A 21,710-nucleotide genomic window follows, 5' to 3' on the forward strand; every position below is an offset into this window, starting at 1 on the left:
ACGGCGGCCCGGCTCGGAAGCTACCTGACTGTAGTGGCGCACACGGGCAGTTTGCGCTAGTCGGCAGGCGCGCAAGTGGGAGCGGGCAGTTGAGCGCGCACGCGTGTGGGATGCTGCGGCAGAGTATGGTGGAGTACGGCGGAGGCTGGCGGTTGGCGTACCACGTGAGTGGGAGTGCATATATAGTCGTGCGCGCACCGCTTGGGAAGCTGCGTGTGAGCTGCGTGTTAACTCAGAGAGACGCATGGGGCTGACCCGGTTTCCATCAGCTGCCTCTGGGCGCACACGGGTTCGCAGGGGGGGCGGCTGGCTGGGTGACGGCTGGGTGGCTGGGTGACGGCTCAGTGGGGCTCAGTGGGGATGACACGGGGATGACACGGCTCAGTGGGTGACGGCTCAGTGGGGCTCAGTGGGGCGCAGTCGTGGGCTCAGTGGGGCTGAGTGGGTGACGGCTGGGTGACGGCCCAGTCGTGGGCTCAGTGGGACTCACCCACTCTACCCTCCCGACGGTGCAGGGACGTGACGTCAACTCCGCAATCAACATCTGGCACGCGCTGGTGGAGATGCTGCTGGGGCACAAGCGACCTGCATCGCTGCAGACTGGCGGCGGCGGTGGCAGCGGTGGCGGCGGCAGCGATGGCGGCGGCAGCGGTGGCGGCGGCAGCGGCGGCGGCGGCAGCAGCGGGGGCGCGTGCGCGCATCTTGGTAGCGGAGGGGCCGGGAAAGGCCACGTGGAGGAGGAGAGCGCAGCGCCGCCCAAGAAGCGGCGCAAGTGCGCAGGCTGAGGAGCCGGCTGGTGTCTAGGTAGCGGTCCGCGGTGGGGCTGGCAGGGCATGCGTAGCGGCATGACAAGTAGTGCGGCTGTTGACAACTGTGCTGCGTCTGGCTGCGGTTGGCTCTGCTGTGACATCGCGATTGCTAGGCACCGGTTTGGCTATGTGCCTGTGGAAACCGACCCCGGCTATGTCCGGGCGATCGGCCTCAGACTGTGAAGGGGCTCAGCCCCTTGCCATGTTCCATCACGTGACCGGGGAACACTTGTCAGGCATTATCAGCTTATATGGCTCATTAGGCATTGGGGCGGGAGGGCGGAGGGGCCCCATGTCCAGCATCCTATGGGAAATGGTGGGACCCCATACACGTTCCATATAGAGCAGTCCGAGCTTGAGTCCGAGTCCAGCATCGGAATGAGACGGCGCATGCGCATTAGCCGCTCTCTCAAGTATCTCAAGCGACCTAGCATCTCTCTGCTCTCTTCTCCCGTACTCCGGCATCCCATGCAATACACCGTTCCGCGCCAACCTGCCCCAGACACGTTCTCCGTCACTCCACGCGCAAAATGCACGCCTGTCACACTCCTGTCGCCCAGGGGAAGAACACATGTCAAATGGGAGCGCCAGTTACAAGACTACTATGCATGAGACGACGCGCGCGTGCGGATGGTCGGGCGCTGGCTGCAGCATGCAAGCAGCCCCTGCTGGCCAGCCATTACGAATTTACGATCCGCTACCAAATTCGCGATTGATGACAACGATGCGCCGTGCTATAGGCTGGGCAATTAACCCCATAGCCGCCCAACCCAGCCGATCCTCGTGCCATAATGCGTGTGTGGCGTTCGCCATGCGCGCGGCACAGTGCCATAATGCGTGTGTGGCGTTCGCCATGCGCGCGGCACACTGTGCCGCGCGCATGGCGAACGCCACACACGCATTATGCGCATTAAGCGCAAGTCAGTGTACGTCTACACGATGGCAACATTCTCCAAGGCACGCAAACTGACGCCCCTGCCCCCTCATGAAGGAACACCCTCGTACTACTGCTGGCCAGGGTCCGCTAAATGCGCGCGGCGCCGGCGGCAGGTGGCTGACAGCCGCTGCTGCTGCGGTGACAAGTTTGTGCAGTCCACGTCAGGAACGTGCCCGGCGGGCGAAACATGCGAGGCCGCCGTCGTCTGTGCGACCGGGCCCACTGCTGATGAAGAAGACGCCGGCTGCTGAGGCTGATGCTCCGGCGGCTGCGCGCCCCGTACCGACGCGGAGGGTAGCCAGGCGCTCCACCAGAATTCTGACGCGCCCGTCACAGCAGCGCCGCCTGTCGGCAGCACTAGCCATGCACACATGAATAGAAGCAAACAAGGTATATATGTCAAAACAAGGCGGGCAGTCTATGTTTCTTCTTTCTCATGTGGGTGATGCACACGTATTTCAAGCATCGTGTAGTCACTCACGCTGGTCCCGGGCACCAGTGTCCGAGGGAGCAGGCGCTGCTGGCCCTGAAGCACAGGCAGGCAGGCAGGCAGGCAGGCGCACGGCAGGGGTGCACGGCACAGTCCATGCGGCGTCAGCATCGGCAGCAAAGGCGGGCAGGAAGCAGTCCAAAGGGCGCGGCTGACTATTTATCTGGACACACATGGACAGGTCTCGTGCTCCCTTGCCTCTAGCCGCCTGACGGTCACTCTGCTTACAGGTGCTTTCGAGTCATTTCTATAGCGGAGGTTTTCGCGCCCGCACGTGCACGCACGCATATGGCACCGCGCGGGGCCACCACGGACTAAGGCGGCAGTGCCACAGCAGCCTCTGATGGCTCTTGTGTGCTTTTGCACAACCGGGTTGCCCCTCTGTAACACTGCTACTACTGCGTCAGCACGCACCTGATTCTGCCGCCGCTGCTGCGCGCTCTGCATTCATGCATGTAAGGACCGTGCGTGCGGCACATGTCAGAACGGCGGGCCCAGAGCGCGGGAAGCTACAGCGCCTGACCTGTAACACTGCTACTATTGCGTCAGCACGCACCTGATTCTGCCGCCGCCGCTGCGCGCTCTGCATTCATGCATGTAAGGACCGTGCGTGCGGCATATGTCAGAACGGCGGGCCCAGAGCGCGTGGAAGCTACAGCGCCTGACCGTCCTTGAAGACTCCCTCGGACAGGCCGCTGCTTCGCGACACCCTTGTGTAAGTGCTCACAATGCCAGCGCACCTATCGCTTGCCTGATATAGCCCACAAGGACCGGCCGCACCCCGCCCTCATAAAGAAGGCGTGGGCGAGCCCAGCCAAGGGTTTCAAGGTTCCTGAAGCCGTGAAATAACAGGAAGTCTATGTCAGCGTCGGTAAAGCATTCAACTTCCGCGTCAGCGAGGCCAAAGGCCCTGAGGGCGTGCCGAAGTGTCGCGCGGCTCTCCTCGCTGTGCATCGCTATCGCAAACGCCGCCGTCGTCTGTGCGACCGGGCCCACTGCTGATGAAGAAGACGCCGGCTGCTGAGGCTGATGCTCCGGCGGTTGCGCGCCCCGTACCGACGCGGAGGGTAGCCAGGCGCTCCACCAGAATTCTGACGCGCCCGTCACAGCAGCGCCGCCTGTCGGCAGCACTAGCCATGCACACATGAATAGAAGCAAACAAGGTATATATGTCAAAACAAGGCGGGCAGTCTATGTTTCTTCTTTCTCATGTGGGTGATGCACACGTATTTCAAGCATCGTGTAGTCACTCACGCTGGTCCCGGGCACCAGTGTCCGAGGGAGCAGGCGCTGCTGGCCCTGAAGCACAGGCAGGCAGGCAGGCAGGCAGGCAGGCAGGCAGGCAGGCAGGCAGGCAGGCAGGCAGGCAGGCAGGCAGGCAGGCAGGCGCACGGCAGGGGTGCACGGCACAGTCCATGCGGCGTCAGCATCGGCAGCAAAGGCAGGCAGGAAGCAGTCCTAAGGTCGCGGCCGACTATTTATCTGGACACACATGGACAGGTCTCGTGCTCCCTTGCCTCTAGCCGCCTGACGGTCACTCTGCTTACAGGTGCTTTCGAGTCATTTCTATAGCGGAGGTTTTCGCGCCCGCACGTGCACGCACGCATATGGCACCGCGCGGGGCCACTACGAACTAAGGCCGCAGGAGGGTGTCCGACAGCAGCCTCGGATGGCTCTTGTGTGCTTTTGCACACTCGGGTTGCCCCTCTGTAACACTGCTACTACTGCGTCAGCACGCACCTGATTCTGCCGCCGCCGCTGCGCGCTCTGCATTCATGCATGTAAGGACCGTGCGTGCGGCATATGTCAGAACGGCGGGCCCAGAGCGCGTGGAAGCTACAGCGCCTGACCGTCCTTGAAGGCTCCCTCGGACAGGCCGCTGCTTCGCGATACCCTTGTGTAAGTGCTCACAATGCCAGCGCACCTATCGCTTGCTTGATATAGCCCACAAGGACCGGCCGCACCCCGCCCTCATAAAGAAGGCGTGGGCGAGCCCAGCCAAGGCTTTCAAGGGTCTTGAAGCCGTGAAATAACAGGAAGTCTATGTCAGCGTCGGTAAAGCATTCAACTTCCGCGTCAGCGAGGCCAAAGGCCCTGAGGGCTTGCCGAAGTGTCGCGCGGCTCTCGTCGCTGTGCATCGCTATCGCAAAGCTAATCGGGCCTTCACATACTGTTTGTTGGTGTGCCATAAGTATTTCAGAATACTTTATTGCTGTGGTCGAAACGTCACGGTCCCACGTTCACGGCCGTTGCCCATTCGGTCCCATTTGCATGGCAAATTGCAGCTATCAAGTGCATCTACACGTGCATCTCTACAATAGATAAGGATGCTCCCAATGGCTCTGAACTTCTACAAATTTTTGCGCTCACAGTGGACTCAGTGCTGTGCTCTTTGGCACCATCAACCGCACTTGTAATTGTAGGGCGTGTGAGTTTATGTGGCCCAGTATGTACATGGGTTGCAACCAAACGCTGAGCGGGAGCTCTGGGAACACTTACAGATATAGCTACGCAGTATTCCGGCTTGCCCCTCCCCACTCGGCCGTCCCGCGCCGCGCCACCGAATCGTGAGTTTCATGCTGGCACAGGGCGAGTTGATGCAAGTTGAGGGAGAACTGGGGCTAGCGAGGGGTTCCGTTGAAAGACAGTGGGGTGTGTGTGTGTGGAAGGGGCGGAGCGGGCCAAGCGCACGGCGACCCGCCCCGTCCATCACAAGGCCACGGGATTTACTTGACATGGATGGCACTACCTGCTCACACTCGCGTGGCTGCCGACTGCCACGCAAACTCCTGTACGGCTGAGGGGTGTTGGGGGTGCCGTACACGAGTTAGTTGGTAGCTGTCCTAGAACCTACCTTGTGCTAGTTTTTCCTGGTAGTCCGAAAAGCGCTGGGCTGCGTTCATCCAGCGCGACCGCGCGCTCCACCGCGTCGCCAAGCAGCTCACGGGCGGCAGGGCCAAGGAGGAGGTGGTGGTGGGGTGGGGTTCGTGGGCCTTCCAGAGAGGGAAGGGCGGCTCCCCCATCTCCGTCAGGGGCGGGCGCGCGCCGACGGGGCGGCTCATCAAGCTGCTCCGTGAGCGCTACGCCAAGCATGTGTTCATCATCGATGAATACGAGACCTCCAAGGTGGGTGGGTTGAGTGGGATTGCAATTGCCGGTGGGTGGGTGGGCCGCTGGGTTTATGCCTGGCTTTAGCGGAAGCCCTTGTGTGGCCCCCCTCCCTCCCACCCTCCCGACCATGCAGACCTGCTACAACTGCGGGTGTCAGGAGATGGCCATCAAGCGGCTTGGGGGGCTGAAGGAGGGGCAGCGGCCCTGGTCGGTCAAAGTCTGCAACGACTGCTTGACGACCTGGGTGAGGACCGTGCATGTGCGGGGACGGCTGGGCACTGGGGACGGATTGATTGACAGGTTGACGGTTGGGACAGCTCATGTGCGCTCTCTTCTTCCTCCCCGTTCCCATCCCCAGAACCGCGACGTCTCCGCCGCCAACGTGATCCGTGTGCTCCTCCTGCTGAAGCTGATGGGCTTCGAGCGGCCGACCAAGCTGCGGCGGCCGCCATGGCCGCCGGCGGCGGCGGGGCCGGGCTGAGAGCCTGAACGGCGCTAGCAGGGCGTGGGGCTGAGGGTGATCTCACGGTACGAGGTCGACATGGAGATGGAAGAGAAGGCGCTCGTCATGCCCGTGGCGACCAGCGGTTACGACCTCATGAACGAGCGGCTGGGCCCTGAGGGCCGCTCGGCGCGCTCAGTCAAGGCGGCGGAGACCCGGTACGGCGGCGTCGGCTTTGGCGCCGGCATGGCCAAGGAGCTGGGCCCTGAGGGCCGCTCGGCGCGCACAGCGGCGGCGGCGGAGACCCTGGGCCCTGAGGGCTGCTCGGCGCGCACAGCGGCGGCGTGGAAGAAGCGTGGAAAGCCCGTGGTCGCTGCCCACACTCCACGCCAGGGTGGCGGCTGTGCCAAGTGCGGCGCCACCAAGACCGTCGGCCGGGGCCTGTGCAATCGGTGCTATAAACGGGAGTGGCGGAAGACCAAGTGAACGGTGACGGCGGTGTTGGGGTGCGCGAGATAGGGCAGCGTTTGGAAAGAGGCTGCAGCCTCTCGGCCACTGAGGACAATAAGTTTGCATGGATCCGGGCATTTGTTTCGGCTGTGGACTGCAACTGGCAGAGGGTTGCGCCTCTGCCATTGGGGGCGTAGCGTCTGCACCTATTGTGGCCCCGACTGGTCTGGGTCTGGTACCGGTAAGGGACTAAGGGCCCCATACCGTACCTTGCTGCCTCGTGCAAGCAAGGCTTTCCGTACCGGTATATAGTTGCTGGAAACCCCCGGTCGTTAGGAGACTCGAATCTAAGCAGGTGTTGGTTTGATCGCCTGCATGCATGCCTGAGCAGCGCCAAGGCTAGTGAACAGGTGAAGTTGTGTGCTGACTCAGGGCTGATGTGCCCCTGTTGCCGCTGGCGTGGGCCCGTGCCGCTGCATCGTGAGGCCAAGTACCGAGCACAGCAGCAGGGTGAGCGATGGAGGGCTCAATGGCTAGGTTTGCTCTTGACTGGTGAGGGATCGGCCTTACTGCGCCCCACATCCTTCAAGGTGCCCCGCGCAATAGGCGGGAGGGGGGGGGTGACAGCGCGGTGCCTGTTGTAAGTTTGTAACAGTGAGCGTATGATATTCTGCGGACTGCGGTCTGGTCCAATGCACGCTTGCGGTCGGGGACCGGCCACGGGGACGCAGTAACACACGCCAGGTGAAGTGTGCTGTTCCTGCTGCCTTGCCTGCTGCCTCACCTACCCCTGCCTGTCCTGCTGCTGATGTGGCCAGCTATGCCGCCGGAACACCCTGGCAAGACAAGCATGAGGCAATTTCCCAAGATTTCGCATGCGTACGGGCTAGTCATTCTTGGTGGACGGTGCTTGCTAGTGCTTGCTCTCGAGAAGGGGCGGGGAGGGCGGGAACTGGCGGGCTTGGGCGGGCCGTGCCCTTCCGCACATCTATGACGAGGCTATTTACTTGTCGCCAGTGTACAATATAATCTAGAACTCTGCAGAAGACCGCCCAAAAATTGATTCGAAGGTGTCGACTCGCCTGAGACATTTACCTGCAAACTTACGAGTTACGGTGACATTTAACTGTTCCCGGCTATCACGCCCCGTTCGATGTAATTTGAATAACAAGCATTGCCTTCAAGTAAAGCTCAGAACTGCGAGAAAGACCTGGACACGTGTGTGGCGGTGGTTGACTGCGAGCACGGACACGCCAGCCCCGCCTAAACCTAGCTCAGTGCAGCACGTCGGTAGTGTATTAGGGGCGCTTAGTAGCAAATGGCCTTGTCGATGGAGCCGGAGCGGGACGGGGAGGTCTCGCTGCCTCGGCCACCGCAGTCCCCGCCTGTGCGCCCACCGAACGGCGCGCCGCGGGAGCCCTGGCAGATGGCCCACGTCGACTCGTTCGGCCACCAAGTCATCCCCGACGATGTCCTGCTTCCGCTGCTGGAGCGGCTACCTGGCAATGTCCAGGCCACCACGTGCCGACTGCTCTGCAGGGCCCTGCGCGCACACTTCCGCAGCAAGCTGACCGTGCACCTCGACACCGCTGGCCTGCGGGCAGCACGACAGCAGGCACAACGGCACTGCTTGCGAGTTAAGCATGCTTCCGAGACAAACACAACCGCCAGCAGCAGTAGCAACGGGAGGACTACGGGGTCAGGCGCGAGGGTAGTAGACGTGGAGCAGGAAGGCGCCCGTGGGGGTGGCAGCGACGCCTACACTGGCGACGAGGGCAGCAGCGGCGACAGCAGCGGCAGCAACCGCAATAGCAGCCTGGACTTGTGGGGCGGCGTGCCGCCGCACGCGGTTGAGTGGTTCCTGACTCACACGCCGCCGTCCGCGCGCGCACACATGACTCTGGAACAGCGGTGCGCTTTGAGGGACGCAGTCCTGGCCCGCCACCGCGCCAGTGCTGCGGCCGCTGCCGCCGCCACGGTGGCGCCAGGCAGGCACCACCCTCTCGCCAAAGACCTTGAAGACGCCAAAGGCGGCACGGCCGCCTGCACGAATCGTGGACACAGCACCGCAAGCCCAGATGCGCCGCCCGCGCTTGTCGCTCTCACATTGCAGGGGGCCCTCTTCTGGCGCCTCCGCCCGGGCAGCCGCCGGCCGCCCGGTGACGCCGATGACGGCAAGGCCGCCGAAGGCAGCGCCGATGAGGACGAAGACGCCGACGCCGCACTCTCGCCGGTGTCACATTACTGGGGCTACACCACCGCGCGCATGTTGGCTGCGGTGCCGCCGCCGCCGCCGCCGCACGGCGGGCACCAACACGGCGGCGCGGGGGCGGGTGATGGCGGCGGCGCGGTCGGCTCTACGTACCGCCTGAGCGCCCTGCGGGAGCTGATGCTAGCGGCCGTGCTGCACGGCGACACGGACATGCTGACGGTGGGTGAGGTGGGAGATGTTGCTTGCGTTATATTAGGGGGGTGGGGTTCGAGGCGCGGGCGTTCGTGGGAAGGCAAGAGCAGGCGCGGGTAGTGGGGAGCCTGTGACACCGCGAGGATTGGTGCGTAGGTACGTGTGCAGCACGCATTGAAGCCCTGTGCGCCCAGACACCTCACATCGCCACGCGCACCGTACTAAGTACCGTATCTGTCCACACACAAATTCACACACACATACACACACGCACGCGCACGCACACGCCCTTCCGCTTGTGCTTCTTTGACACACGTACGCCTGCACAGCTGCTGGCCCAGGTGCCGGGCGTGGACGGGGTGCGGCACCAGCTCGCGGCGGACTGCGCCTGGTGGGCGGTGCGCGGCTACGCACCCATGGAGCTGCTGGCATGGGCAGTGCGGGAGCCGGAGGGCCCGCTGGCCACCTGGCGATCCTCGGACGCGCCGTTCCTGGCGGCGGCCCTCAGCCTGCGGCAGCGCGCCGCGGCGGGCGATGAGGATGGAGGCGAGGTGGAGGGCCCCGGCGCTGCGGAGGAGCTGCGGCGGGCTCTGGGGCGGCTGCATGCGGCGGGTTTTGGATCCTTCCATGCCGCCGGCCGCACCTTTCTGGCGGCAGTGGACTTGGCGGCGCGTGGCAAGGTGGCGGTCGAGCTGGTGTGCTGGCTGCTCGACTGCGGCTGCCCGACGGGGCCGGTGAGGTTGGGCAGTGCTGAGAGGGCACATGGTCACGCCTGGCACATCTGCTTTGTGGCCATAACTACCGCACTTGAATGTGGTTTCTATCTTCAGCCGCACCTTTTGCTTGCCCCACAGCCCGGATGGAGCTACGTGGCTGCGGTCCGGCCGCTCATCGACGGCGCTGCCTCCGCCGCCGCCTCCGAGCGATGCCTGGGTCTCGCGGCGCGGCTTGCACGGCGGCGCGTGGCGCTGGGGCCGGCTGCCCTGTCCGGCATCGCTGGCCTGCCGTACACTGGCTTTTGCTCGTACGTATCGCTTCTGGTAGGTGAGTACGGCTGTCCGGTGGACCGTACGGCGCTGTACGGCGAGGCCCTTGATGCGGATGCCACCGCCGCTGCTGACGGCCGTGCCGAGTGGTTACGCGGCCAAGGCCTGGCGCCGCCGCTGCTGCTGCGCTGGCGACCGCTGGGCGTGCGGGCGCTGTGGCCTACCTGTGTGCTGGGGGAGCGGGGCGCAGAGCGGGGTCCGCCGCTGTGGTTGGCCCTGGAGTGTGTGCCGGCCAAGTGCGGCTCTGGCAGTACGTCGGCGCAGTTTGGGGTGGTGAGCAAGGTGGTGACGGATCGGCTGGTGCGCACGGGTGCGCGCCAGCCGCGGCGGGGCAACGAGCGCAATGACTAGAACCCTGTAAACTGCGGGACGAAGGACTGTTATGTGGCGGTAACTGGTGCGCGGCGGGATGAGTTATGGCGAGGCTGGGCGTGCGGGGCGTGGCGGTCCACCTGAAGGCAAGGGTTGCGGCAGGTGGCAGTAGCGCCACTGATGGGCAGTTTAAACATGGCCAGCTAGTTGCGTAAGGTACCGAGTGGGGGAGCGAGGTTAGGGCGTATCGAGGGAGGCTAAGGGACGCAAGAGAGATGGATGGCCCGGTAAGCGGAAGCACGCGTGGGAAGCACGGAGACTTGCGATTTGCGAGGGGTATGCGGACGTGCGGGTGGAGAATGTACAGACCCGAGGCCATGCGTCGGCATCTGAAATCAAGTTGTACATGTCACACGGATCGTCAGGACAAAGCGTTATTTGCGTGTGCTGGAACTTGCTTAGCGCTTTGCCTTTGGCGACCAAACCAACTCTGCTTTCTGGCAGTCCTCTTTAATTCAAACGCGCTGAAGCAGGAGATAGTTGTACTTATTATACCAGATACGAACTTTGGCCAGAAATGGCCTAGCTCGACGGCAACGACAGGTGGCGCCAGAGCGGAGCAAATGACTCCGGCAGGCAGTGACGTTTCGCAGCCGCTTCCCTATTTGCCTGTCCCCATAGTGCTGGGCATACTGCAAAGGTTGCCGCCGAATGACATCGCGGCCACCGCACGTCTGCTCGCGAAGACCTTTCGCGAGCACTTCCAGTCCAACACCCGCGTCCTGGTCAGCGTGTCGCGCACCTCCCGGCGTGGACAGCCCCACAACCAGCCCACCGGGGGCGAGAGATCCAGCAGCGGCTCCAACGGTGGTCCGGTGCCGCCCCATGCAGCCGCCTGGTGGCTGCACACACACCCGCCAGGCGACGCAGCGCGCGGCCACCTGACGCTGCGGCAGCGCTGCGCTCTACGCGACGCCTGCGCATGCGAAACCCCAGGCGTGAACCCCCGCGCATCCCCCAGCTGCGGCGCTGCCTGCCGCAGCACTCTCAGTTTCCAGCCAGACATCGCCCTATGGCGCGCACAGCTGCCTGTGCCCCCACGGCCGCCACAGCCGGGCGCCGTGCCGCCCACAGCCGCTCCCCTTGCCGCCACCACCGCCACCGCCATCTCCTCCACACCCCAGCCCAAGGCCCCCTACCACCACCACCACCACCACCACCACCACCACCCGCAGCCAAACCCACAGCCAAGGACACTGCCCGCCCGCCTGATCCCGCCGCTCAGCCCCATTGAGAGCTATGCCGACGTGCCCAGTGCCGTGCTGCTGGCGGTGGCGGCGCGGCAGGCGCCCGCCTACGCCGCCGCCGCAGCCAGGGAGCTGCTGCTGGCGGCGGCGCTGCATGGAGACACCGACATACTGCGTCAGCTGGGGGCGCTGGAGCAGGTGCAGGAGCGTGCGGCGGCACTGGCAGCAGACCTCGCCTACCATGCAGTGCGGGAGGGGGGCCTGGAGGCGGCGGGTACGGCAGCGGCGGCGGCAGCCGTGCATGCGGACGGCCAGGCAGCGGCAGTCCCAGCAGCAACAGCGGGAGATGTGGCGGGAGAGACAGCAGGTGGTGACGAGGCGCCAGCGGCAGTGGCAGACTGTGAAGCTCTCATGCGATTCGAGGTGTTGGCGTGGCTAGCAAGGGCGGACGCGCTCTGGCGATCCTCGGACGCGCCGTTCCTGGCGGCGGCCCTCGGCCTGCGGCAGCGCGCCGCGGCGGGCGACGAGGATGGAGGCGACATGGAGGGCCCCGGCGGTGTGGAGGAGCTGCGGCGGGCTCTGGGGCGGCTGCATGCGGCGGGTTTTGGATCCTTCCACGCCGCCGGCCGCACCTTTCTGGCGGCAGTGGACTTGGCGGCGCGTGGCAAGGTGGCGGTCGAGCTGGTGTGCTGGCTGCTCGACTGCGGCTGCCCGACGGGGCCGGTGAGGTTTGGGCAGTGCTGAGAGGGCACATGGTCACGCCTAGCACATCTGCTTTGTGGCCAAAACTATCGCACTGTAACGTGCTTGCTATCCTGAGCCGCGCCTTTTGTTTGCCCCACAGCCCGGATGGAGCTACGTGGCTGCGGTCCGGCCGCTCATTGACGGCGCTGCCTCCGCCGCCGCCTCCGAGCGATGCCTGGATCTCGCGGCGCGGCTTGCACGGCGGCGCGTGGCGCTGGGGCCGGCTGCCCTGTCCGGCATCGCTGGCCTGCCGTACACTGGCTTTTGCTCGTACGTATCGCTTCTGGTTGGTGAGTACGGCTGTCCGGTGGACCGTACGGCGTTGTATGGAGAGGTTACGGCGTCCATGCGAAAGGGTCCATCAGAAAAGGGAGCTGGTGCGACACATGCAAAGCTGTTACAGCCTCAGCCTCAGCAGCAGCAGCAAGGCGGCGGGCTACCGGGGTGGCAGCAGCAGGAGGAGCAGCAGCGCAAGCTTCAGTGGCTTGCGGAGCGGGGTCTCATGCCCAAACGCCTGGAGCAATGGGCGCTGGGCCGCCTATTTGCCCGGACCAAGGAGCGGCTGCGGGGCCTTGTAGGCTCCAGCGACAGCCGCGGCCGCAACCGCAGCACCTCTGCCGTAACCACAAGCTGCCCGGCTGGCCACAGCAGCAGCAATGGCGGCGGCGGCGATGGCGGCGCTGGCAGAACTGGCGCAAGCGGCGGTCCTGGTATCGGCTGCAACGGTGGAGGTGCCGCCGGTATGGGCATGGGCATGGGCGGCGGCGTGGCATTCATCGAGACGGCTGCGGTAGTGGCGGCCGCCAGAGCAGGAGCAGAGGGCATTGAGGGCCGCAGCCGTGCTCTGCGGGGTGACGGCGCGGCGCGGGGCAAGGCCGCCCCACCGAGCACACTGGACCGAGTAGAGGAGCTGATCAGCAGTCTGCCGGAGAACCTGGGGGTGGGCGCGGGCGATGCGGTGGGGCTGGCGTCGGCGGCAGGTCGTGTGTCGGCGCCCACGGGGCTTGAGGAAGTGTACGATACGCGGGCTACAAGTGTGTTGGCCTGGGACCTTCAAGTGGCATGATGGTGCTCTGTCCTGAGCGTCCTGGATCGTGATAGCGCCAGTCTGCCGGTTGTGCGGGCAAGCGGCGAACAGGCGAAGGAATGACAACGCAGGCCATGGGCAGGCGCGCGCCCGGCCTGCAACTTATTTGCGATGCGCCGAGCGTGCGCCGCAGCTGGCACGGTGCGCCTCTGGCTCCACTCAGACATCGTGAGGCGATGGGCGAGGTGCCGGAGAGTCTCCGACGGAGGACGAGGGAGGAGGATGCAAGGGACTTCTGTACGTTCAATGCCTTACGGCGTGTATGAGTGCTTTAACCCATTATGTGGCGTAAACTCAATACGTGCAAGGTCAGCCCCCTTAGATAGGCGCGGCGGGGGATCGGCGGTGCTAGCTGGCAAGGCCGGAAGCTGAGGGAACCGGAAGTCCCCTCTTCTGCGCGCAGGTTTTTTAACTCGTCAGACTGCGCCAGAGTGCTTGCGTGTTCTGCTTCGGCTGATATTGGAAAGTTGGAGCCGCAGCTTCCTGGCCGCTGTGGACTTGGCGTGCGCCCACGCGTTGGTTCTTGCTGCGTGTATGGACACCAGGGAACAAGGGCTCAACACGCGCATCCGTGTGTAAGTGCCTGTGTGCATTGTCGTAAGTGTAACCGCGTCGGCGATGACGAGACAGTGACAGTCCGCTGGCGAGGGTCTGCTGTCCCGCGCTGGGTCGGTGAATGCACTGATGCACAGGATGGAATCTTGGGCGAAAGCTGGTAAAGAAAGGGGGTGGTGGGGCTGAAACCTGGAACCTGGGAATAAGACCAGGTCATGTTACAGAATTTGGCTTTCGGCATGGCAAGCGAAGGATAAGCGGTCGGCTGCTTCCCAGCATGGCTGTGCGTGTCTGTGCCAGACCAAGGTAGCTGCACAGAGCGGCACCTCAGCTGCATGGCGTGTGCGGTGCTGATGCGCACAGCGGAGTCAGGGGGCATCGGTCGAGTTGCACATATTGTCCAGAGCTTGCAACTTACACGAGGTCATCACGGGTAAACTGTTTGTTTTGAATAGCACTTGCGGCTGGTCGCCCAAGGCATTCAAGAATGGAGGTCCCGCACCTTATACTGACCTGATCACAATGCGTCCAGCTACGTCGCCCTCGCACCTACTAGCTGATGACCCGCCGCAGCCGCCGTTCCCACTACCACCTTCATACCACACTCACTACAGCCACCTGAAACGCGTTGCCCCGGGCCTATTGATGAGCTCTTGGAAGAGCACCATCTACCCGAGCGTTTGTGCGCGCTTTCCTCCACTCAGATGTCAACATACATGCACTCTGACCCGCGCGCACTTCGCAAAGTGCCATTTGCCTCATCCTCATTTTAGCCATGTGTTGATCCCGCGCCCTCGTGAGAGGACTGCAGGTAGGCATCATCGCAGTTTCCTTCCTCACTACCACAGCAACCACCACAAACATTCTCCAAGCGCCGTCGAGGACGCTGTTCAAAACGATAGAACGAGGGTACCAGTGACCCTGCAAATCTTACCTAAGCATGAGTACGCGCGAGTATCTTTCTTACCTACCTACCAGTTTGTTCAGTCGCAAGATACCAGCATCATCAGTCCATTGCTCACTCGTCACTCGCACTCAAACCACTCCTGAACTTCTTTCCCGCTCAAGCCATGTGGTTCAACTTGTCGGCGAGTTCGCGCGATCACAACCCTGTGACCGAGGCCTGCTGCCGGGCACGAGCCCCGTTTGGGAAGCACTTCGGCCCCCCCACACGTTGTATCGCATCTAGCACAGCAACCAACGGCTGAAGGCAGCGTGTTTCGTGCACGAGGCAGAATCCGCAGCAAGACCAGACACGGCGGGGCACATGCATCTGATGATGAGGATAAACAGACACACACACGTGCCGGATGCAGGACGGCCACCGCACCGGATTTGTGCCGCGCAACACAGTATGCTAGAATTTGCCACGACCAATATGCAGCGACGTGTGAAAGAAGTGCAAGAATATGTGTCCCCACGTGCTGCCGTGGAGACGCGGCAGCGCTAGCGCGCCTTCCGCTTATTCGCTTGCGGGTCCTTGTTGTCTAGTCTCGCCCTCGACCATGCCCGTGTGCGAAAATCACTTGTTCCCGCGTCCCTGAGCTCGATGTATTCGAGCATCAATGACGAGCCACGGCCGAAACGTTGTGTGGCACAGGCAGGCAATTCCTCCTAAGCTGGGCCCCGCCAGGGGTCGGTGGTGACACAGGGCCGCAGCGAGGTGGTGACCTGGCGCCCGATTGTGAAGGACTCCGTCGTGTCCATCTGTTGCTGCTGCTGTTGCTGCGCCGACAGATGCCCCGCCGCGGCCAGAGCCAGCATCTGCTGCTGTTGCTGCAGGTGCAGCTGCTGCTGGTGTAGCTGCAGCTGCTGCTGCTGCAGCGCAAGCGCCTGCTGCTGCACGGCGGCTGCCGCAGCGGCACTCACAGTCACGCCCGCCGCCGCCATGGCACTGCCAGGTGCGTAAAGCGCGCCTGGCACGCCCACACCCACGCCGCCGCCGGCTCCGAAGCTGTTGCTGCCAACCAAACCCATCGGCATCTGCATGGCGCCGCCGGCCAACTGCACCGGCAGCGCCTGGGCTCCGGGCATGGGTGCACTGAGGCGGCTCAAACTCATCACCGCAGCGTCCATGCCCGTACCCGCACCGCCGAGGCCGTGCATGCCCATACCCAAGCCCATGCCCATCGCCGCCGCCGTGTGCATGTCCGGCGCGGCACCGGGCGCAACGCCCGGGGCCATCACGCTCAAACCGCCCAGCGCGCCGCCTGCCGCGCCGTGCGCCTCCGCCGCCGCCAGCGCCTCCGCCGCCGCCCGCGCGCGCGTCATATCTAGCGGCTCCGGCAGGCTGAGGCTGTTGCTGCCGGGGCCGCTGGTCATAGCTGCCACGGCTGCGGGGCCCAGGCCGCCGGCACCGACGCCCAGCCCCAGGCCCAGCATGGAGCTGTCGTTGGAGCCGGGGCCGGCACCGGGCGGGGAGGCCGCAGCTGCGGCGTAGAAGGCGCCGCGGCCGACGCCTGGCGGCAGCAATGTACTGCTGCCAGGCACGGCCGCACCGTTGCCGGGGCCCAGCGAGCCCAGGTGCGGCAGAAAGGTCATAAAAGCGGCGGCATCCGCGCTCTGCGTGGGGCGGTGGCTGAAGCCACCGGGCGGCGCCACGCCCGGCGCCATACTGTGCAGCGGCGCGCCGCCGGCGCTGGTTGCAGCGGCAGGTGGCGCGGCACTGGTACTGTTGGTGGCTTGGGGCTGCTGCTGCGCCGACAGAGCGGCTTGCTGGGGAGGAGCAGCGGCGCCCGGGGCCATGTGCTGCGGCCGCACGAGCTGCGGCGGCTGCGTGACGCCTGTGGTCGACCGAGGCACCAGCATGCCCGTCGCACTCGGCACACGTGCCGGCGCCTGCTGGTGCTGCGACGCCATCGGCTCGGCCTTCACCGCCAGCGTGCCGCGCTCCACGGCCGCCAGGTCTTCGGGCGTGAGTCCCTCAGACAGCAACTCAGCAAAGTTAGCGGCGGGCGGCGCAGCCGCGGCCGCACCTGCCGCAGCCGCCTTCATCGCCGCGTCAACCTCTGGCGGCACAGGCACCGGCGCCTCGCTGCCCGGCGCCGACCCGGCCGCCTGCGGCGACTGGCCGCCGGCCGCGGCCATGCGGGCGGCGTGCAGCTGGCGCAGCAGCTCGTCGCCCTGCTGCCGCAGGGCAGTTAAGGTGGACGTCAGGGAGGAGGCCTCGCGGCGCACGCCCTCCACGTAGCCCTCCAGGCGGGTGTTGTCCACTGCATTGGCATGGGGTGGATGGCAAGGGCGACGCATGTCAGGTAAAATTTAGACGGGTGCTCAGGCATGAGCCCAAGAAGCTTTCATCAGCACCAGCTGCAGCCAGTTCGAAGCCGCACAGCAATCGACCCCGTAGCAAGGGCTGGCGCCTAGACCCCCACATCTTTACTAACATCCCTACTATATGCAGTACACCCCAGCGCAATTTTGGTTTGGTTTTTTAACCTTGCGAAGCTAATTAAGTCCTGCGAAGCTCAAGTACATTGTCGCACTTGCAATGCCGTCCGGCCCGCGCGCTCACCCTTGTATCGGTCCATCTGCTGTTGCAGGCCCGCCCGCTCGCGCTCCGTGTCATCCAGCATCTGACTCAGCTGCTCCGTGTACTGCTGCTTGCGCTCCTTGGACTTGGCGGCAGACTGAGGGGGAGGAGGGGGAGGCGGGGAGGAAGCGGGTTAAGCAAGGGACGGTACGGAAGGCGTACAAGGGCGCAGCGAATGTCTAACCAAATCAGGACAACCCGACGAGCGCGCCCCCGTCCATGCTACCCCGTGTCCCCCAAAGCCCACCTATTTCGCTACAAGTCCTGCCACCCCTCATCCGTTGCTTACGTACCATGCGGTTCGCGATGATGCGGCGCACGCGCTTGGGGTCCAGCAGCATCAGCTCCCGCTGGGTGCGGCCGTTGTTGCCGCCGCCGCGCTTGTCGCCGCCCTTGCTGTCGTCGCCCCCGCCGCTGGCCCGAGCGCCGCGCGAGCGCGAGCGGCCGCCCTTAACGCCGCGGCGGCGGCCGCCCTCCTCAGCTGCATCCTGCAGCTCCTCGTCCTCATCCTCCAACTCCTGCTCCTCCTCAACATCCTGTAGCTCCTCATCCATGCCCGACCGGCCCACGCCCGCCTCGTTGTACAGACTGCCGCCGCTGCCCGAAGCCCCGCCAGAGCTGGTGGCGCGCGCCTGCGCGCTCGCCGCAGCCTTCGGCGGCAGCGGCAGCAGCGCGCCGCCGGCACCGACATGCTGCCGCATGCCGCTGGCGGGCGCGTCACGCGCTGAGCTGAAGCTGCCGACCTGCAGCCCCGCCAGCCCGCCCAGCTTGTCCGAGAAGGACTCGCTCTGGCTGCGGGTGTGGCAGGCGGGGTGCTGAAGGCCCGCGGGCGCCGGGCCGTGCGGCAAGGGCCACGCGCCGGCCGAGCCCAGCGATGCGCTGGAGGCAGCACGGCCCACCTCGGGGCCCTGCGAGATGCCCGGGGCGACCAGGCCGGCGCTTATGGCTGCGGTCGCTGTGGCGCCTGAGCCCTGCCGGCCTGCAGCCGCCGAGCTGGCTCCGGCGGCGCGGCCGGTGCGGCGGGACACCTTGCGGCGCTCGCGGGTTGCGCCGGCCATTTCGGCGTCGTCGGCCTCAACAGCCACGAAGGCCATTTCGGTATCCATGCTGCTGCTGTCGGGGCCCTGCTCGCCGCCGGAGGGCGAGCTGGTCGGCGCCGCATCGGTGTGCAGCCCGGGCATCTGCGGGGAGGCAGCGGGCCAGGGGAGCGGGGGGACGGATAGGGGGTCAGGGCTCAGCCGGGGCGAGGAACACAGACGGTCGGAATGTCGGCCGGGGTATAGCAGATGATGGCGAGCGTCCGCAGGACTTTTCGCTACGAGGGATCAAGCTTACCTCCTGCCAGGAGTTCAGGGCGCCCATGGCCATTAACCCGAAGGTGTCGCTGCGCGTCCTGCGAGCAAGCGGCGAGCGGGCGAATGAATGACAACGCAGGCCATTGACAGGCGCGCGCCCGGCCTGCCACTTACTTGCGATGCGCCGCAGCTGGCACGGTGAGCCTCTGGCTCCACTCCGACATCGTGAGGCGACGTCGGGGCGAGGTGCCGGAGAGTCTCCGACGGAGGACGAGGGAGGAGGATGCAAGGGACTTCTGTACGTTTAATGCCTTACGGCGTGTATGAGTGCTTTAAATCCATTATGTGGCGTAAACTCTAAACCTGCAAGGCCAGCCCCCTTATATAGGCGCGGCGGGGGATCGGCGGTGCGAGCTGGCAAGGCCGGAAGCTGACAAAAGACCGCCCACGGGAGTCCCCTCTTCTGCGCTCAGGTTCCTCCAATCGTCAGACTGCGCCAGCTGGAGGTATCCTAGGTTGTTGCTCAGCTTTAGAAGACCGTGCTTGCGTGTTTGCTTTGGCTGGGATTGGGAAGTTGGGCCATCTGCCGCTTAGCCAACGCGCCACATAATGGAAGCGAGTCAGACAAGCATATTACAAATATCAAGTAATTCTTGAACGTTGCAGTCTACCGTTGAAGCTTCAATACTTCGCGAGCTCAGGCGACCCCCAACCACACCTCTAAAACCTCCGCTAAGAAAATTATGATGCTCACTCAGCAGCCCATTTCTAGCCGTGTTTCGCAATCGCGTCGCTCTGCGGCCCCCTCGCAGCTGTGCAAGGCGCGGGTGAGCCTCCGCGTGCGCGCCGAGCAGGCGCCGACTGAGCCGGCCACTCCCAAGCCGGAGGCCCCCTCCACCTCTGGCGAAAAGATTGAGGTGAAGAAGGTCGACGCCAGCGCTCCGCTGCTGCAAAAGGGCCAGGGCACGGCCATCGTCACCGGCGCTATTTCCGCCATCCTGGGCCTCGCCTACCTCGCGCTGGTTGCTTTCATGGACCAGCGCGGGGGGCAGATGCTACCTCCTCCTCCTGAGGCCCTGATCCCCTAAGTGGCAGGCGCTGAACAGTAGTGCCATAGCCCAGGCCTGGGGGTTTGGGTGGGTCAGCGTCACATGCGGTTGAGTGGTGCCTACGCAGCCAACAGTGCTCGCGTGGACGAACGGCGTCAACTGAAGCAGGGTTTAGCGGCGACACCGGCACTCCTCATCAGGGTCAGGCCATGATACAATACTGTCTGTCGGGGAAGCTGTCCACTTACTGGGTGGGATGCACGGGCGTGTGGCCGGTTGCGATGCCCGCGGATGGCTGCGGAGGGTAAGCTTGTGGCCCACATCGCTTGCGCTGAAGGCCCCTGAGCCCGGCTTTGACGAGCGCTTAGGCATGTAGGTAGTTGTAGGTATGCTTGGTGAGGCGGCTGCGGATTATGATGCGATGGATTGGGGGCCCGGCGCATCCACACGGTTGCTGTTGACGGATGCGGTCACAACGTGGTTGCCGTCCTGACTAGCACATGGTTGGAGCAGGTCCTGTTGAGGGTGAGGGCGAGGGGAATGCAGGCATGAATACAGACCGCAATGAGCACAGTCTGACGCACACAGACCAGCCTTCCGGAGGGAGCTTGGGTTAGCTTGTTTACACGTGGACCGAAGCGGCAGTTTTGCAGTTTTGCAGTTCGTATGATGTGCGGGGTGATGCAACACGGTTTGTGCCGATTTTTGCGCAGGCACATGCATGTGGTTTGTACACAGACAAGTAGTGCAGTGGCGCGCTTGTGTACACGTGTATCGCTTGCAGACAAAGGTACTGTTGATGAGTGTTCAAGGTTAGCCAGCCTGACCTGCACGGAACGACGGCGGTTGGATGGTCATTTATCTCGGACTTGGGAACCGTGTATCGGTCCCCGCAGCGGCACGGGTACGTGTAAACATCAGTGCCGTCTGCAGAGAGTGTACGGGGTACAAGGAGGGTACAATAAGATGGGAAAGCAGGCGTTTTGCAGGGTGTGCTATAGAGGCAGGCATTGTTTAGGCGCAGCGGTGCCGTCGCATCTAACAAAGTGCAGTGTGGGGGCGCACGGGCTATTCGCGCAATGCGCAGGCTAATGCCCGCGATCCATATCTAGAGGGCAGACAGCACGAAGAGAATCCCTGAACAAGCAAACGCAATCAGGCGAGCGAAGCCAAACCATCGTGTCAACGCAGCTGCCTGCCGTTGCTGTGTGCCAAGCTATCGTTGGCAAAAAGATGTGCTGCAGTACGGGTCCAGACAACAAGACGTGCTGAAGTGTCCAATCGTGGATGCCATGCTCTGCCTGACTGACAAATGCATGACAACATGAGCCAAATAGGAGGTCCCAAGCCTCCAAGCCCAGCGCCAAAGGCACCCAGGCCTATGCCTCCCACGCCCCCCTTCACAGGTGTCCCCAAGCAACACGCCCACGCCGGCAGCCACGCGAGCCCCGAGCCTGTCTGCCCTGCAGTATGGCCAAACCGTGCGGGACTGGGACCCCGCCCCGCCAGCCTACCTGCGTCCACCTCCTCATCCAGCTCCCCCAGATCCAGCTCGTCCTGGTACGACAGCGGCGCCTGCAACTCCTGAAGACTGAGCTCACTGTCGTACGCTGCGCGGCGGCCCGCGTCACGCAGCACCTGTGCAATTGTAGTCACCGCACGGGCGCGAAGGTCAGAGTTGAGAGGTCCAAGCGCATATCGGCCATGGCTACCATGAACCGTAGGGTGGCCTGTTAAACCGCTATCGTGCATAGTACTTGCGTGTGGCCAGGATTGGGGCCGCGCGTTTGTAGTGCGCGTGGCCGTGGACACTCGGCGGGGTCCTGACGGGCACGGGTCCCGCATACCCCATTGCCACCCCGTGCCCGCGCCCACCTCCCATGCCTTCTGTACAAGCTCGAACACTTTTGATGTGCTCGCTACAAGGTCGCCATCAAGCTCGGCGGCGCCGCACGGCTCATCGCCTTCGGCAGGCTGCTCCTGGGCCCTAGCTGTGTTACTCACAGCAGTAGCTTTGTCTGGGTGATACTTCAAGACCGCTGCATAGTAAGCTTGTTTGATGTGTGCCAGCGGCGCGTCTCGTGCAACGCCCAAATTTTCATAATGGGTGCGCTGAAGCGAAGCCATTTCTGCTTTAATAGGACTGTAATGTCATTTACATGACACTGGAAGCTTGCAGCGACAGGTGAGCAGGCGCGCA

At 64.1% G+C, this 21,710-nt stretch overlaps 6 protein-coding genes across 6 annotated transcripts; 4 read left to right on the top strand and 2 right to left on the bottom strand.

Moving 5' to 3' along the window:
• Positions 1-1,052: 1,052 nt before the first annotated feature.
• Positions 1,053-4,428, bottom strand: CHLRE_12g501752v5 (uncharacterized protein). Its single transcript, XM_043068099.1, has 7 exons — positions 3,977-4,428; positions 3,491-3,535; positions 2,977-3,354; positions 2,793-2,819; positions 2,651-2,677; positions 2,228-2,272; positions 1,053-2,091 (listed from the first exon to the last, which is right to left on the bottom strand). The coding sequence occupies exons 1-7, from the start codon at positions 4,011-4,013 to the stop codon at positions 1,814-1,816; spliced, it is 837 nt and encodes a 278-aa protein (XP_042918269.1). The 5' UTR covers positions 4,014-4,428; the 3' UTR covers positions 1,053-1,813.
• Positions 4,429-4,568: 140 nt separating this feature from the next.
• On the top strand, positions 4,569-6,903 carry CHLRE_12g501700v5 (uncharacterized protein). Its single transcript, XM_043068094.1, has 3 exons — positions 4,569-5,362; positions 5,481-5,591; positions 5,706-6,903. Exon 3 carries the CDS (start codon positions 5,889-5,891, stop codon positions 6,273-6,275), a length of 387 nt encoding a protein of 128 aa, XP_042918270.1. The 5' UTR covers positions 4,569-5,362; positions 5,481-5,591; positions 5,706-5,888; the 3' UTR covers positions 6,276-6,903.
• Positions 6,904-7,128: 225 nt separating this feature from the next.
• On the top strand, positions 7,129-10,380 carry CHLRE_12g501702v5 (uncharacterized protein). Its single transcript, XM_043068095.1, has 3 exons — positions 7,129-8,670; positions 8,973-9,377; positions 9,498-10,380. Exons 1-3 carry the CDS (start codon positions 7,558-7,560, stop codon positions 10,038-10,040), a joined length of 2,061 nt encoding a protein of 686 aa, XP_042918271.1. The 5' UTR covers positions 7,129-7,557; the 3' UTR covers positions 10,041-10,380.
• A 48-nt stretch (positions 10,381-10,428) lies between these two features.
• Positions 10,429-13,250, top strand: CHLRE_12g501703v5 (uncharacterized protein). Its single transcript, XM_043068096.1, has 2 exons — positions 10,429-11,971; positions 12,093-13,250. The coding sequence occupies exons 1-2, from the start codon at positions 10,625-10,627 to the stop codon at positions 13,056-13,058; spliced, it is 2,313 nt and encodes a 770-aa protein (XP_042918272.1). The 5' UTR covers positions 10,429-10,624; the 3' UTR covers positions 13,059-13,250.
• A 2-nt stretch (positions 13,251-13,252) lies between these two features.
• On the bottom strand, positions 13,253-18,798 carry CHLRE_12g501600v5 (uncharacterized protein). Its single transcript, XM_043068093.1, has 5 exons — positions 18,636-18,798; positions 18,502-18,559; positions 17,460-18,347; positions 17,149-17,263; positions 13,253-16,846 (listed from the first exon to the last, which is right to left on the bottom strand). The coding sequence occupies exons 1-5, from the start codon at positions 18,683-18,685 to the stop codon at positions 15,249-15,251; spliced, it is 2,709 nt and encodes a 902-aa protein (XP_042918273.1). The 5' UTR covers positions 18,686-18,798; the 3' UTR covers positions 13,253-15,248.
• A 150-nt stretch (positions 18,799-18,948) lies between these two features.
• On the top strand, positions 18,949-21,671 carry CHLRE_12g501550v5 (uncharacterized protein). The gene has a single exon (XM_043068092.1). It carries the CDS (start codon positions 19,208-19,210, stop codon positions 19,547-19,549), a length of 342 nt encoding a protein of 113 aa, XP_042918274.1. The 5' UTR covers positions 18,949-19,207; the 3' UTR covers positions 19,550-21,671.
• Positions 21,672-21,710: the final 39 nt, after the last annotated feature.

The sequence above is a fragment of the Chlamydomonas reinhardtii genome, chromosome 12 (assembly GCF_000002595.2).
Source record: "Chlamydomonas reinhardtii strain CC-503 cw92 mt+ chromosome 12, whole genome shotgun sequence".
NCBI lineage: Eukaryota > Viridiplantae > Chlorophyta > Chlorophyceae > Chlamydomonadales > Chlamydomonadaceae > Chlamydomonas > Chlamydomonas reinhardtii.